This window comes from Melopsittacus undulatus, chromosome 1, assembly GCF_012275295.1.
Source record: "Melopsittacus undulatus isolate bMelUnd1 chromosome 1, bMelUnd1.mat.Z, whole genome shotgun sequence".
Lineage (NCBI taxonomy): Eukaryota > Metazoa > Chordata > Aves > Psittaciformes > Psittaculidae > Melopsittacus > Melopsittacus undulatus.
In genome coordinates this window covers 113,732,842-113,749,510 of record NC_047527.1, presented here as the reverse complement: position 1 = coordinate 113,749,510, position 16,669 = coordinate 113,732,842, and the positions used below count along the sequence as shown (strand labels likewise).

Genomic DNA, 16,669 nt, shown 5'->3' with positions numbered 1-16,669 from the left:
GTTTATATCTGTTCTTCCAGGGAGGACAGCTCAAGCTGTTATGTCCGTTCACGCTGATGTACAGCTCTAGCAAGACTGTCTGCCTGTTAGCTGCTGGGTTTGAGAGCTCAGAAGTTTGAATTTAATTTGAGCCCTTTTTATTACTGCCTCTTGCTTTCCTTTTTGATGGGCAGATAACTGGTTTTCTTTCTAGAGCAGTTTGTACTGTTTGCCATAAAATTAAACTTTATTTTTTTTAAATGAATTGAGCAAATCTCAAAAATAAAAATGTAAGCAGAAGACAGCAAAATAGCAAAATACTGTTGCATTATGCAATTTGTAAAATAAAATTTGAAGCTAATCTTTTTCATTTTAATAGTACCTTGGCGTTCTTTGAGTCTTGAATTAGTAAGATTATAAGAGTCCTTGACTTACACTTGTTTACTTCTCCTGTCTTTATCTTCTTGAGGTGTCGTTTTCTTACTGCGACCTTAGAAGAAAAATTTTATATAGATGTTTGTCTTACTCCATGTATGTACAACTCTTGATCTGTTTATGCTAACATTTTGGACTAATTTCCATGAAATTTTGTGTGAATAATAACTTGGAGATAAAGATGAAAACTTCTTTATGTTGAGACAATTATGCTGAGAATCAGACATTACAGAACAGCACAGACTTTGCTGTCCTGGATACACAGTATGATAGGAGAGCAGGGGAGGAAATGGGGCATTTTTTGCTCAATAGAGCTACTTGTTAACAGGTATAAAACATTTATTTTGGGGGGCATAACTGATATGTAATGGGGTGGTTGGGCAGTACAGTGCTGAGGTTAGATTTTCTTTCTTTTGGCAGAACACTGTGTATTCAACTTTGTTATGGATTTCTGGAAAATGTTACTGCTCAGTTGGTGTGCTCTCTGAGGCCATTGCTCTGCTATAAAAATTGCAAGTTTTTATTTCAGTACAGTGGGCCACATAAAAATGCACTGAAGAAAAACTGTTTTGTTGTATTACACGTGGCAAATAAAAATGGCCGTGATAGGCTGGTCAGTTACTGCTGAGACATTGGGTATTGTGTTCCTATTATGTTACTCTTTTTCCTCCCATATGTAGAACTTTAGAAATTGGTCTGCCGAAAGATTTGCACTGAAGTAACAAAGATGTTAGTTGGAAGACACTTCAGAGGTTTCAATTTATGCTTATCTTGGATTAAGTTTCTATAATTTTCTGTTTAAACAACTCTTAAATAGTTATCACCATGCCATTTCAATACCAAAAACTATCTTGCTCTTTCCTCTGTGTTATGCTATAAGGCCAGCTGGTAACTCAGAGCCCTGCAGCTGCTTGCTCACTCCTCCCCTTCTTCTCCACCCCCACCCTACCTCCAAGGGGTATAGGAGGAGAATCAAAAGAATGTAACTCCCACAGATTGAGATATGAACAGTCCAGTAACTAAGGTACAATACAAAACTACTACTACTACAACCAATAATAATAATGATAAGGGAAATAACAAAGGGAGAGAATACAACTGCTCACCACCTGCTGACTGATACCCAGCGCTACTTGAGTAGCAGTCTGGGCCTTTTGGGTAACTCCTCCCAGTTTATATACTGGGCATGATGTGCCGTGGCATGGAATACCCTTTTGGCTAGTTTGGGTCAGGTGTCCTGTCTCTGCTTCTTCCTGGTTTCCTGTGCCTCTCCTCACTGGCAGAGCATGAGACTGAAAAGCCCTTGATTAGGGTAAGCATTACTTAGCAACAACTAAGAAACATTGGTGTTATCAGCACTGTTCTCAAACTAAACTCAAAAGCACAGCACTGCACCAGCTATGAAGAAGGAGAAAAATAACTGGTACAGCTGAACCCAGGACACTCTGTTAATAAGTAATTAGTGTCTCTCAGTTGGTCAGTATTTGTTCTTTTAAGGAAGTTCAGGTTTTAGTACTGTCTGGTTTACTGAATTTATTGTGTATTAGCTAAGAGGTGGAATGTGGAGTCATACAACAGCGTGTATGGAGTTGAAATGGGTGGAATGAACTTCCTTGCTTTTTGTGTACATGGTTTCTGGGCACAGAAAATGTGACTCTCCTAGAGCTCTTCCCAAATTTCCTGATCTTTCTGGAGGGACTGAATGGGGGGACTGCCTTCAAGTACCAGCTACAGCACTTGTTACTGCTGGGGAGCATTTTTCATGCTTCTGGTCCAGCTGGTAAGCATTTGCGAACTTCTGTTTGTATTATCCACACTGACACTTTTTATCATGGACTAAGGGAGAGTGAGGATGTTAATAAGATATATGACTGGAAAAGAAACATAAATGTTCTGTGTTGGACTGTCTGAAGTTAACTGTTGTGTGGTGTAACACTACTATGGCAAATACTATAATTTTACTGTTTGTGTCTAGCTTGAATCTTGAGTGTAAGTGGGAGTGTATGAATTTGCTGTAATTTCTTGGTGTATATTCAAAGAGGATGAAAAATAGCTTTATCTTGTTTACTGTTTGCTAATCTGGATTGTAGATCATCTTTTGTAGATTTATCTGGATTTAGAGTTACCTTTTGAAGATGTGAGTTTGAAATTTTTTTATAATACTGTATAATGTTATACTCCAAAAAGTTTTATTTAGACTCACACACTTGAATGCCAGAGGGTGGTGTGGAATGTATTTGACCCTTCTAATCAAGTAGCAAAGAGATCTAGTTTAGCTGGGTGCACATGCATCCTGTAGTTGCTTGCTTAGATGTATAGGTTTTGGAAAACAAAGAATTTCAGCCTGTTCTTGAAAGACAGCAGGGGAGAAGGAAATCAGTTGTTCTATTAGGGCAATCTGATCCCTAGCTAAAACAGAATTTCAACTTTTCTTAATTTTACAGAGTTGAAGTGTTAATGGAGAGATTAATTAAACGTAATGATTACTAGAGAAAGTTGACTGTGTTGAAAAAGGAATATTCTTTTTTCACCCACTGTTACATCTTGTTTTTGAAGACCAGCATAGTGTTGAACCCTTGTTGCAGTTCAAACTGTCTTGGATTCAGCACTTTGAATCTGGATACTACTTACAAAAACATTGAAGTGAGTCTTGGCATTGCAGAATCTGAAATCTGTGGTAGGCATAAAGTCACAGCCTCTTTTTGAATTGGTTCCCAGATTCATGCTTCTTGTGCTTTCTGCTGGTTTTCATTCTTTAGTGAGGAAGATATAATTTTCATTTGAAAGACTTGAAGATAGTCGTGATAATTTAACCTTGTCCTATGACCTGTTCCTCACTAGAGATAGTGTTAGTGAAGGCTTGCTTATGTGATTGTACCACTATATCTTTATATAATTGTAGTGTCAATGCCCTTCTTGGCCATCTTCCAGTTAGGAGTAGCTCTATACAGATTCAGCTGCTTCCAAAATAATGATTAAGCTGAGAAAATCATGCCCAGTGGTGGTGCAGTAAACATTTCCATGGGGAGTTTTGTAACTGAATTGGAGCATTTATAACATGGTATGAATTTCCCTGTGGTGCATCGAAGGTGTGTATTTGCAATTGCTAAGTCTTAAGATATGTTAATAAGCATTTTTAAAACAAGTCTTTGTGTCCCTCTTTCTTGAATGAAACAGGACTAGTAAGGATTGTCTATCTGTGAGAGGACACCGTGAGAAGTACCTCAAGGGACAATAGTGTGCTGTCTACCATATCAGGCCTTTTTCTGGGATATGGACTAATCTTAGCAATCCTGTTCTCATGACCTGTTTTGCCAGACATGCAGCTGGGAGACACAGAGCTGATAGCAAGTCACAGCCACCTTAAAATGACTGAGGGTTAGGTATTGCTAGTGGTGAAAGCAAGCCTACAAATGAGAGGAACTCTCTCCTTTTAGAATAGACTTCCACTTGTGGATTGGTCTCTGCATACCATTTTAACTTGGTGACCTTTTAAAGATCTCTAGCAGCTTCTCCTGACAGTCTGAGCTGGCAGTGTTTGCTTGGCTGGGTTATCAGAGTTCTAGGTGACTGCTGTGCAGGTATGTCCCACCTTGTACTGAAGGTTTTATTTATTATGTGGTTAATTTGGTGATACGATTTTGATGTTTGCATATGATCTTTAAGCACTTAACTTGTATGAAGTGGCTAAAAATCTTGTTCTCCAGAGGATCATCTGCTTCAGTCTTGGAAATTTCCCAACAGCAAACATCAGCTTGGCAGCCCTTTTGCATGCTCATTCCCTTAGAGTTTGGATATTTATATAAAGTGATATTATGCATAAAACGGAGGTGTGGGGGTGAACCTGCACCTGTAATTACTTTGTATAATTGTTCTAGGCACCACTGGGTATGTATTTCTGGTTGGCCCATGTGAAAGCCCACATGGCTTATCCTGGCAACCCGAGGCAAGTGGTACTGCTGGAGCAGCCGTGAGCAGTTTTTATGCAGTTGAGGGGAGCTCGGGTAGGGCAAGATCCCTGACTGAGGTCAAGCCCATGAATGTGCAGCCTAGGAGTTCTGCTAAGGAGGACTGTAGCTCCTTGTGGAGAGGCCCAGTTCTCCTTATAAAGAAGCTGCTGCATAAGTAGGCGTTTCTACTACTGGGGCCAGCTGTAGGTGGGTGTGACTGCTGCAGCCACTCTGTATTCACTCCTCTGTGGTGCTTTGTGACTCAGCACTGGGGCTGGGAACCAGCACTGCAGGGAAGTGTGAAATGGTGGGGGGATGCTGCTGAGCTGTTAGACTGCGGGGGGGGCTAAAGTCTGCTTAGTGAAGGGTTTGCTTATGGTATGTATAGAATTTGCTTTAAAGAATTTTGTTGACTTAATGCATGTATTGTTGGCTGTTATTCATGTTTGTAAAATGCCACTGTGGTATTTAAAAAACCCCAACTGTGTCTTGAGTACTCTGAACAAAGTGTAATTTTACTGGACCAATGGTATGGCTTTGCAGTAAATTAACTACATCGGTGTTGTGAAGTTTTGAAGTGACTAATAACAAAACTGTTCAAACAGGCCATCTGGTAGATTTTCGTCTTGTTTTTTCCTTTAAAAAGGAGATTATTTTACCTTACAGAATGAGAAATGAGCTAATATGTGTGCATTAAGCAGAAATACATGAAAAAAGAATTTACAGTCTCAGTAGAGTTTGGGGGAGGGTATAGTAAATAAAGACAAGCAACCAAGACTCATGTGTCTTACTGAGGAGTACAGGCTTGTAATTATGGTATACTTCTTGCATACATTATGGGAAACTAAATGGCTTTTTTAAATGTATATCATCGTCTAAATTCTGGAATTTACTAACATAACATGTAAAGTCATGTCATCTTGTTGTCACTTATTTGCATCATAAACATGTGATGTGAGTATTGCTTTTGGTAAGCTTAAGTTACCCCCATGGATAAGTCGTTTCATCTGTCTCTGAGCATGTAGGGTACTTTTGGTGTAGGACTAATTGTCTTGCAGGCTGTATTTGAGGACAAGACCTTTTTTTTTCTCCCATCCTCCCCAGATCTTTAAAGATAATGACATAGTTTTACCCACAGTAGTGTAGAAAGAGGTTCACAGCTGCTGATGATTCAGGTTGCAATAACTCATGTGTGTGCAAATCAGCCTTCAACTTTTTTAGGGTACTAAACAGATCAGTCATGGTATATCTCTTCACTTTTGTGATGGACTGTTTTTCTAACTTTCAGGGTTAAAGGTGCAGAGGAAGAAGTTTTGAGCTGGTAGTTTTGCCAACTCTCATCTAGTCAGAAGGCTCTTTGTGTTCTCTCTCCCATTCTGCACCACGCTATATCATTTAGTAATCATTTTCTGCATATATGGCTCTCAGAAGACATAAAAATACATACATATACACATATATACATATATATATATTTGAAATGTCTCCATTCATTCACGCCTATCAGTCCATTACCAAAGATCCTGTTCTTTGTTGTAGTTGCTCATAAGATAGTCTTTGCCATCTGCAGAGCATTTTGACTTCATATTTAGATCACTATATGGTATGTGGAGCTAATGATATCTAATGTACTATCTCATGGTATTTAGAAATTCTCAGTAGGCAGAGAGAGTGCTGTATTTGGAATATCTAGGTTTTTCCATGACATGCAAGAAAAAGATTTTTCTTAGTTTGGTGTGATTTATGTGAACATTGAAAACATAGAAAGAGGAAATCATATGAAGAATAATGGAAGAGTTTTTACTTGCTTAGAAATTTTTGAGGAATGAAAGGTCTTTAAGCAGGAAATTTAAAATGAGGTTGGGAAGAGTTTAATGGATGGCCTTGCTTAATTGTAATTAGAGCTGTTAAGGCTTACCTGATGATGAGCTTAGGCACAAATGTAGATGCAATAGGTGTTGAGAATTCTCCCTTCTCATTTCCCAGCTGTTCTTTTCTGTTCAAGGATTGTCATGATGTAGGAGGAAACCTTGAGAAGCAGTTTTAAGGGAGGCCAGAAGCAGGTGGTGGCCTGGGAAATGCTGCTTTTGTTATTCAGGTGTTGATATCTGTGTTGCAGAGTGAGGTACAGAAAAATTAATCTACATGCACAAACAGAAATAGGTACCTAGAACCAGTTACAGGTAGTGTCAAAAGAGTTAGGAAAACAGTGTTGCTCCAGTGACTGTAAATGCTGATTTTGTGTATCTGTAGGCTGTTGATAAGCCTATTTAAACTTTCTGACTTGAGGAGAAAATCTTAATTTCTGAATTGATACTGTAAGACTTCTCCAGTCATCAACAAATAAAAAGGCTACCTGTTGATTCATAGCCGGATGAGGTTTGAGACTAAGACTAGTGGAGGGACGTGTCATTATTGTAACTAGAAAGGCAAAGTGAGCTTTATGCTGTGTGAAAAAGGAAATATGCATATAGTCATCTGAAATACTTCTGCATCTGAACTATGCTGTGGTCCATGTTGTGGGCAGCTTGCCTTTTCTACTCCCCTCTCCTTTCCCCTTCTATCTCCTTAGAATGCAGTGCAGTGGCTGATTTCTTTGAAAATATATATGGTGAACAGTGTTTCTTTTTTCCTTCAGGGACCAGTTACTCTCCACAAGAAAATTCACATAACCACAGTGCTCTTCATAGTTCAAATTCACATTCTTCTAATCCCAGCAATAATCCAAGCAAAACTTCTGATGCAGTGAGTATTTGTGATTGGTATTCATCCCTGTATCGCACCATTCATATATGCTATATTTCCATTATTTTGTCTTAAACAGGCAGCATGTACATTTCTGGCTTTGTTGAGTTTTCCAGGATCAGTCTGTATTTTAAACTCTCTGTAAACCCAGGCTGCAGTTCTTCTATGTTGTGTAAAACTATTCTAATTTAGAATCATTAGAGCTTTGAGGTACCTGTCTTTAATTTTAAAACACTTGTTTATTTAAGTGAAATAGATACAGAGAGAAATATTTTCCATGAACTTTGTTGGGAAATCTAGAGAAGACAATATGATTTTGCAGAATGAAGCAGGAGTGGTAGTGGTCACATCTTTACCTATCAAAATGAAGTGGGCATTTAGCGATGTTAGAAATCAGTGATATGGGTGTATGCGAGCATGCCATGTAGTTTTTAAAATAGTGAAAGCTTTTAAATTTATATATTAAAACTTTCCAGTAGTTTTTTATCCAACACCTTTTGTATTTTAAAGGCTTATGATTCTGCGGATGATTGGTCTGAACACATCAGCTCTTCAGGCAAAAAATACTACTACAACTGCCGAACAGAAGTTTCACAATGGGAAAAACCAAAAGAGTGGCTGGAAAGGTATATGTGTGTGTCTGTTTTCGTTGTATAAATAGCAAATATTCTTAAGGTCATTTAAGAGCAGTTGAGCTTATCTAATAGATTACTGCTATAAAAGATTTTGATCCTATTCTACTGTGTTCCTACCCTTATCAGAACCTCTGGCACCTATTTTATCCCTTGATGATCTAGAGTGGGAGAGGGTAGTATGGTTGATTTAGTTTTTTGGTGGGGTGGGTGGTTGCTTGTTGTTTTGAGGGGGCTTTTTTCTCTATGTAATTTTTTGTTGTTGTTACTGCATTTGGGTTTGGGTTTTTTTTGTTTTGTCTTTCTCAGTGTTACTGAGCTGAAGTGTTATACTGGGGCTTCAACAAACGCTGGTGAAGGAAGCAGCAGCTGGAGTTTGCCTACACCAGTCTGTAGCTGCAGGCTCTTAGGATAGTTTAATTAATCTCATGTAATTTCACCTGTGCGAAGTGTTTTCTTTCTGAACATGTGCTTTCTTTTCTCCAGAGAGCAGAGACAAAAAGAAGCAAGCAAAATGTCAGTTAACAGTTTTCCAAAAGATAGGGATTACAGAAGAGAGGTGATGCAGGCGACAGCTGCCAGTGGGTTTGCCAGTGGAAGTATGTGTCTTTTTTTACAGTAATATATTCTTGCCCTGTTTTCATTACTGTTTTTCCAAACTTAAAAAAAAACAAAACAAAGGCCTTCCCTTAGCTGTTTTTCTCACTTCTTTTATCTAAAAAGGCCAAAGCGCACAGACAGCTGTTACTAATGTTATTTCTTATCATAACTTTGAGCTTTTACTAGTACACAACTTGCTTAATGCTTTTAGTGGTGGCCCTCTTCTTTGCAGCTTTTACTGTCTAATTTAGTTATCTTTATAGATAGGTAGTGAAACAACTTGCACAGTTTATGTATAATTGGACTGTCATGATCACTGAGACCTGTCAATGTTGTATTCTGAACTTAAAAATAGAGCTGCAGAAGTCTTTTCCAAAACCTTGATTTCACATCTGAAAATAACTAATTTAATGGACTGTGATACCAAGGTTTTCAGTGGCTTTTGTACTTTATTAAAAACATGTATTTACCATGCCAATACTCTTAACAAAACCTTGCATAGACTATGAATTTCTGTTATTGGATTTATTTTATTTTTTTTCATTGTACCCACCTTTAATCTTTGTCAATTTCTTTTCCAGGGAAATACTTGTACTAAGGTTGTTTCTGTATGCTGCTGTAGTTTGTAGTTTGGGTGAATTTGTAGCATAGTTATCAGGATGTTTGCAAAGAAGCTAAAGTACTAATATTTCCCTCCCCCCATCCCTCACCTTTGCTTGGAACTTGACAAGACAGAGACTTATAAAAGGCTGTCTTTCTGTATGCTGAAACATACTGCATATGCTAAACATACTTTATGCTACAGAAAGCAGAAATGCATATTGCAGTAACTGCTTGTTTTGTAACAGGTGAAAATCTAGGATCAATAAAAAGAATGAGTCTGTGTTTGCTTGGTATGTTCCCTGTGTAGCATATTTTAAAGTCTGTAATTGTGTGACAAGTGCAGATGAGTCACTTATTTGATATATAGTCGTCTTGAATTAATTCAGCTGAAAGGGAAGAAAGGGAATTCTTTGTAGTAGTACTCGAGTGACTTGGAGTTCTTTGAAGGCTAGAATTTGGAACTTAAGTTATACTCAATGTTTGGGATTTTCAATGAACAAAAAGAAAAATGGCACAAATTATCTCTTCATGTTAAATGTAAGAGGGAAGTAATAGATTTTGATTTAGGTTTTTTAGGAGACTTCAAAAGTTAACTTGACTGTAACAGTGGTTATAAAGCCTTCCATCAAAACATAGTGTTTAAGCGGAACTCTAAACCAAGCAAAGGTCACAGGAAATGCATTTTGTCAGCGAGTAGAATCCTATTTTGCCTTTTTTGATGCTGATCTACTTGGGACTTTCTTTAATCATAAGCAGTTTAATCATCTGTAGTTGTTGATGTGCAGCAATATTAATAAGAGTCACTGCAGTCTTAGCAAGTTTCTAATTTAATCTTTTTTTCTTTTTGCAACATTACTTGGGGAATCCTGACAAAAGTGGAAGACAAGCATTCCAGCGACGCCAGTAGTATGCTGCCACAGAATATTTTATCTCAAACAAGCAGGCACAATGACAGAGACTACAGACTGCCAAGAGCAGAGACTCACAGTAGTTCTGCTCCAGTACAGCATCCCATCAAACCCGTGGTTCATCCAACTGCGACCCCAAGCACTGTTCCTCCTAGTCCATTTTCTCTACAATCTGATCACCAGCCAAAGAAATCCTTTGATGCTAATGGAGCATCTACTTTATCAAAACTGCCTACACCCACATCTTCCATCCCTGCACAGAAAACAGAGAGAAAAGGTATGTATAATGAAATTCCTTCTGTTACTTAAGATGATGCATTGCATTTGCATTGCTTATTCAAAGTGTGTTAATTCTAAAACTCAAAAATTTTTTTCCCTGATGATTTTTTTGTGCTTAGAACCAATTATTGTTTTGTGTTTATTTCCCCTTAAGCCACATTTGCTATATCTTATGTATTCAAATTAACACTGCAGTCTTTGCTTTTTACTGGCTAATTCAGCAAATTATAATTTCATATGATAATTGTAAGACATTTTAGTAGGACATTTTCATTTTTGTCCTCCCTCAAGTTGTTTTGAACCTTTGATGTTACTTGAGTTCTTAACATAGATGTAGTTGCACCATGTGAAAGTAATTTCACATGACCATTATGTGTTACGAACTGTTTAGAATGTCAGGTTCATCAAACTTCAATAAATGCAAGTGCAGTTCTTCCAGAAAGCAACACAGTTTTCCACATTTGTAACAGCTGCTGTTCTCTCTTGATCTCTGTCTTGTAACATGCTAGATCTTCAGTTCTAAAGCTGCTGGAAGTTTGTGTTTTTGCATAATACGTACCAGAAACATTTAGTCATAAACTGAAGACCAGGACTATGCATGCATTCTTTGTGACCCTTCAAAAGCCCATGTTTTAGTTGGATTTACTTCATTTTTAGGCAAGAAGAGCTCAAGAAAATTGTCAGAATTAAGATGTCTGTTACTAGTGATAGTATGATACTTTAGTACAGCTGAGTTCTTGGATGTAGGAGAATTCTGGTTTGGAGGCTTTGGAATGGGGGAAAGTAATTCTTGATAAACTTGTCTGTTTTGGTTTTTTTTGTTTGTTTTTTTTTGTGGGTTTTTTTTGGTTAGTTGGTTTGGTTTGTGGGTTTTTTTTTGGAAGTGGAATTCTTGACCTGTTGAGACTGGTGAGTCTGTCTAGTTATGGAAGAGTAGTATGGTGCTAAAACCAAGAAAATACTCTGATCTGACACTGGTGTTATACTCTGTTTCTCTGCTTTCTAGTTTTCTTTATTAGTTCAACTTTTACCCAGAGATAAGTGTACATGGCCATCCAAAATAGTCAAACAATATTATACATTGACAAATACTACAATGTAAGAAAATTGTGCATGTAAAGAAATCTTGTCTGTTTTTCTTGAGATTTTGTGCGTATTTTACATCGCCTTGTACATGAATGTTGACTGTAAACTACAGAGAAACAGAAGATTTTCAGCAAGCCTTTTACTATTCAAAACAGTAAGGCAAGAAGTATTAGTTGATGCATGGTTCTTGTACTGAATACCATAGTCACGTCTGTTTAGCTTCTACATTTTGATTGCAATTTAATGAGTTTTGCATTGCCGTGTTTAAAAACATGCACATCAGATGTTCTCTCCTTTTTTATTCTCTATTTTCATTACTATCTTCAAAATATACTCAAAGAAAACTGGTATTATTACTCAACTCTGCTATGTACTTTATTCCTGTTTAGTGTGTGATTAGACTGGATATTCTTTCCTTGTTTTACAACATATGTTTGCTAGTTGCTTCCACTTAAATTGAGCAAACTGAATCTTACTGCAAATGAAGGAATTTTTCATTGTGACAACCGCTGCAAATGTTGGTAGGGAGTTGTACTATTTCTTACATATGACATTCATTTGAGAACATATGTCTGGGTTATGAACACATATTTTTACACCCTGTGTGAAAATGATCACACAGGGTGGTCTTGACACTATAAATCTTACTTTGGAATCCATGTTACTATGGATGGTTCCATATTAAATAATCACTTGATTTCTGTATTCCTATGTAGGAATGGGTTAAATGGATAGATTCCCTGTAATACATCTCATTGATGTGTTTCATGCCACTTCCTTGTGAGCTAATGTCATACTGAGCTTCAGACTGGGTGGATTACAGAAGGCTAGTAAGTAATTGAAGACTCAGAATAGGTGAATGTTAGGCTTCAAATACTCCAGAAAATGTGAGTTTTCACTTGAATTTGACTCTCACAGAACCAGAAAAATCCAGTGCAGCTTATATCATAAGAGATCATTCAAAGAGTATATTCACTTGTGTTGCCTTTCTTTTTCTGTGAATGCTGGACTTTCTTTTTTTTAATTTGTAAAAAAATTTGACCAGTAAAATTTCTGTAGCATTTTACATGTCTAAATTTAAAAGAGGGGAAGAAGCAGTGCTGTATACTGGGCTGGTTTAGTTTTCTCTGTTACTCGTTCTCCAGAGATGACTGTGAACCTGTAGTACCATAGGTGCACAGTTTTTAAAGCATTTGTTTGCAGCTGTAATACAGAATGAAAAAGAAAAAAAATGTCTTGAGGTATGTGGTTCAAACAGTTTTCTAAAGGAATCTTTATAGAATTGGAAAACAGTTTGAGAGGGTTTTTTTGCAGTAGTAAAGCGACCAGCCTGTAGTTTTTTTTTTTCCTGTTCACTAGCTGTGCCATCCCTCTCTCTTTACGAAAAGAGGTAAAGCTGTGGGTTTTGCTTATAAAAATAGTTAGGTGCAAATGACTGATACATGCAGTAGTCCTTGCCTAAATGAGTTCTTGCTTTTTGTCAATGTATTGCTGGCAGCCTTATGCCAGCATGTATGTACCACTGTTTTAATCTGCTCTTAGTGTGTATTTTTTAATGCAGTAATAGTTATGAACTACAAATCAACAAAAAAAAGGCACAAAAAACAACAACAGTTTTTTCAGCTCAATCTCTTTTGCTGCAGGAGTATGTTGTAGTCCCACAAGGAGATTGAATAAAATCCCTGGCTGAACTATAGCTCAGCTGTTAGCAGTAGTCCTCTGCCCTCAATGGCTGGCAGTAGTGGAGAGTTCCTGGGGAACTGTTTGACCTCTACTCTTTGGTTTGAATGTTCCAGTCAGAATCTGCTGCTTCTGTTTGTGCTCACTGTGAGTGCTTTATGCAGGTAAAGTGTGGGGTTGCTTTTTCTACTTTTTGGCTGCTTTATCTGTAGGGCACATCACATTTTCCTATTTCTAATTCAGTTACTGAAAGAAATGTTGTATTGTCCTAACAGTGTGTCTGTCTATAGAATACTTCTCACATATTTCCTCCCAAGTCCCATCAGGCAGCAGTTCTTTTTCTAGTACAGCAGTACTCTAAAGCAAGCTGGTTGGTGCAGTTCTGGGTGGGTTGTGACCCCGATGTTGACACAGTTGGTCAGTGACAGCTGAGCTTCTTCCTTATCTGTTTCTCACCCTTGTGGTTTTCTTGTAACACTTGCTCTTTTGTAGTCAGTTATTAGCATTGTTCCTCGTATAGTTGCATCTTCTTTGGTAGAGTTTTGCAGTTTTAAGTATATTACCCAATTCATACAGTGGTTAGAAAAACCAACGCTAGTGATGCTGTTACAGGTTTCTTCCAGTACTTCATACTTACTTATTTGCTCAGCATTGCCGTTACATTTATTTTGGCAGCAGAGGAAATATGAAAATTTAGTTTAAGACTGGAGTAATCCAAATGAGAAAAATAAGGATTTTTTTTTTATTATAGATAAATTGAGCGTATTTGAGAACCCAGTTACTGTTGTTGCCATAGTTTTATTTGGCTGAATATGTTTGCAAAATGCACTGCTTTGAAATATTTATCTGTTTTAGTTTGGCTTAAGACCCATAGTAGGTCAGAACTGAACTATGTAAAAAAGATAAATGATTGTCACTGCTCAGAGAATTTAGTTGGTGACTGTACACTTAAGGTACTTAGGCACAGATTAATGTGTTGAGATTCTTAATCATCAACAGTAAATCAGGCAGTTCAGTTAGCTGTTGTAGGCAGCGGTTATTTAATCAGCATAGCTAGCAGAGGTGAAGGTTATGGGGCAATAAGGCACTGAATTTCTGAAAATTTTGTAATGCAGTTTTCCTCCCACAGAGAGCACTCAGTGAGAGTACACATGCATGACTTGCTGGCAGAGCAGAGATGCAATTCAAGCTCACAATCCAAGTGATTGAGTAATATATTGTTGATTCTGAAGGACTTTGAATGTGTTGGTTTTTAGATGGCATAAAAAAGTCCATCAGTAGGAATAGCTGTTAGAATACTCAAAGGGCCACACTGATAAGTTAGACTAATCCAGTCCACAGTAATGGGTGATTTCCGTGTCATTATTTCAACAAAGATTTTTCTTTTCTAACTCAGCTGTCCATATATGTGAAAAAATACGAGCAGGCTGTATATAGCAGCATTTTGAAGCTACTCATTGCATAGGGAGTACTAGTATTTTAGTTGTCAGAAGGACTGTGAAGGAAGTAAGTGCACAAAAAATGCATTTTTTTTTGTTCTTCCCCTTTCCCCGTGTTCTCTGTCCCGCTGACATGTCCGAATAATTCAGCACACCATGCGTGAGAAGGGAGCAGTGGGAACAGGTACTGAAAGGACTCCAGCAGGTAGAACAGGATGACTGAGGCACAAGAGGTGCAGGAGTGTCGGTGTCAAGAGCCCATTGTTGAAACAGAAAAGCAGAACAGTCAAACGACTTGGTTTTTCACCTGTCTGCATTAAACCTGGTCGGAATAACTTCATTTTCACTGTAACATTCTAGGCTGAGAATTGCACTTCAGAATGACATTCATTAGTGGACCAGCTAGGAAGCAAAGGTTCTTGTCAGAAGGGGCAGAGATTGGTGATGGCAAGATTCAACAGCACTTTCATATACTGCCTCAGACTCTGAGAAACTAAGCGTTTGCTACCTTCTGTCTAGGTTGTAATTGAAGAACATTGTGGCATGACTGCAGAAAATGATCTGTGGTATTTTTTCTGAAAGGATTACTTGGCCTTATAATTAAAAATTCCACACTGCTAGGAAATACGGAATGTAACATTTCTTTTGTGACTTATTTCTTGAGCAACCGCTACCCTCCAGTTTGTTTCAGTTCTGATACCTCTTCGCAAAACCTGCAGCGAAGACACATCTTTGTCATAAAGCTTCTGGTCATAGAATACTGACTGATAACTCAGGCTTCTCTCTCTTCTGTCTGAAAGATGTGATTGCAGGTCAAACTCCAGCAGAACAGGTAATGAATAGAAAGCCCTATCGTAATCATTGTTGTCTTCAAAAATTATTTTCATTATAAACAGGTTTTTTCCTGCTCTATTATAATGTAAAGCCAATTAATAGTTATAGAATCACAGAATCAGAGAATGGGTTAGGGTTGGAAAGGACCTTAAGATCATCCAGTTCCAAACCCCCTCATTAAGTTAATCTCCACATCTAGGTTTTTGTTTGCCATCTGATTACTTTTTGGATGGCTTTTTCTTGCTCATTTTTTTTTTCCCATATGATTAAAGTTGGCAGTCCAGAAATGTGCTTAGTTCTATATTGTAATTTTATATGTTGCTTGTTTACATGCTTGTCAGAGAAAGCATACAGTATTTGCTTATTATTGCAACAAAGTGGACGGATTTTTTTTTTTTAGAAGTTTTCTTAAAAGCTCCAGAAGTTGAAACTTTAATGTGCTTAGCCTATGGTGCAAGGTAGTTTTCAAAATCACAAAAAATAGTTTACAAAATGGTAAATTTTCCATTTTTTTTTTGAGGAAGAACTAAAACATTATTTTTAATTCACAAAGTTTTCAGCAGTGGAATGTTCTCCTTTTGGTTTTAATATTATTTTAAAAAATTATTACAAAAGCTTTCCATGGGACTTTCATGATAATAACTGAAATTTTATGTGAGGTTTAAGAGTCACTTGCATAGCATTTGTATGGTAACTGGTGTTGGCAGTGAGGATGCTGCAGAGTTGCCCTGTAATTTTAATTTTCTTTTTGTAAGATTCCAGTTGTACATTCAAAAATCGCCCTGCTTGATGTATTAATGGTTCAGATTAGGTTTATGAATGACTGCTGTGTAATCCAAAGCCTTATTTTGCAATAATACTGTAGCTAGCTTGTTAAGGAACATGAACTTGTGTTGGCAAAGGCATACAGACCAGTGTGTTGGAGTTAGAAAGCTAAAGAGCTTAGATTTGTAAAGATATGTAACTTTTCTCAGTATGCTGTGTTCATTCTGACTGTTTCATGATGGCTGAGGCTTCAAAGGCATTTAAAAATTACAGGGCTGTATAATTCTCAGCTTTTTAGTATCCTAATGTTGTAGAAACTATGAAATTGTATTTAAATTTTTAAAAGTAAATTTAACTGTGACAAAACATACAGTGAAATGGTCTGTGAAAATAGATCAGAAAAGGGGAGTTAGGGAAGAGAAGGGAATTAGAAATTTCTATTTCTGTTTGTTAAACAGCAGGAGAAATGCTTACATCCTGGTAAGTGATAACTGAGGGTTTTTGAAAGACATCATTTCATCTTGAGGAGTTTTGACTAGTGTTAACTTTAAAGATGAAACTAGCAAGTTCTTTCTATGGTCATGAATTAAACAGTTTTAAACATTTGTGTTATACAAAAAAATAGATGTGTAAATATTTAGAAGCTTTGTTTTATAGGCACTATTTCGTGGACTTATTTCTGTGAAATCAAATGTCCAGTCTGGGAGCCATGGAGTAAGATAGGGTGCTTTAAA

At 37.2% G+C, this 16,669-nt stretch overlaps 1 protein-coding gene across 4 annotated transcripts in view; it reads left to right on the top strand.

Annotated features, from left to right (window-relative positions):
- Positions 1-16,669, top strand: part of WAC (WW domain containing adaptor with coiled-coil) — a 59,009-nt gene that overhangs the window by 18,340 nt on the left and 24,000 nt on the right. For all 4 annotated transcript variants that reach the window (XM_013129996.3, XM_005152998.4, XM_031052397.2 and 1 more), the window contains 4 exons: positions 7,003-7,109; positions 7,620-7,735; positions 8,228-8,340; positions 9,821-10,129. In XM_013129996.3, coding sequence (XP_012985450.1) covers positions 7,003-7,109; positions 7,620-7,735; positions 8,228-8,340; positions 9,821-10,129 — 645 coding nt within the window. The remainder of the gene's footprint in view (positions 1-7,002; positions 7,110-7,619; positions 7,736-8,227; positions 8,341-9,820; positions 10,130-16,669) is intronic.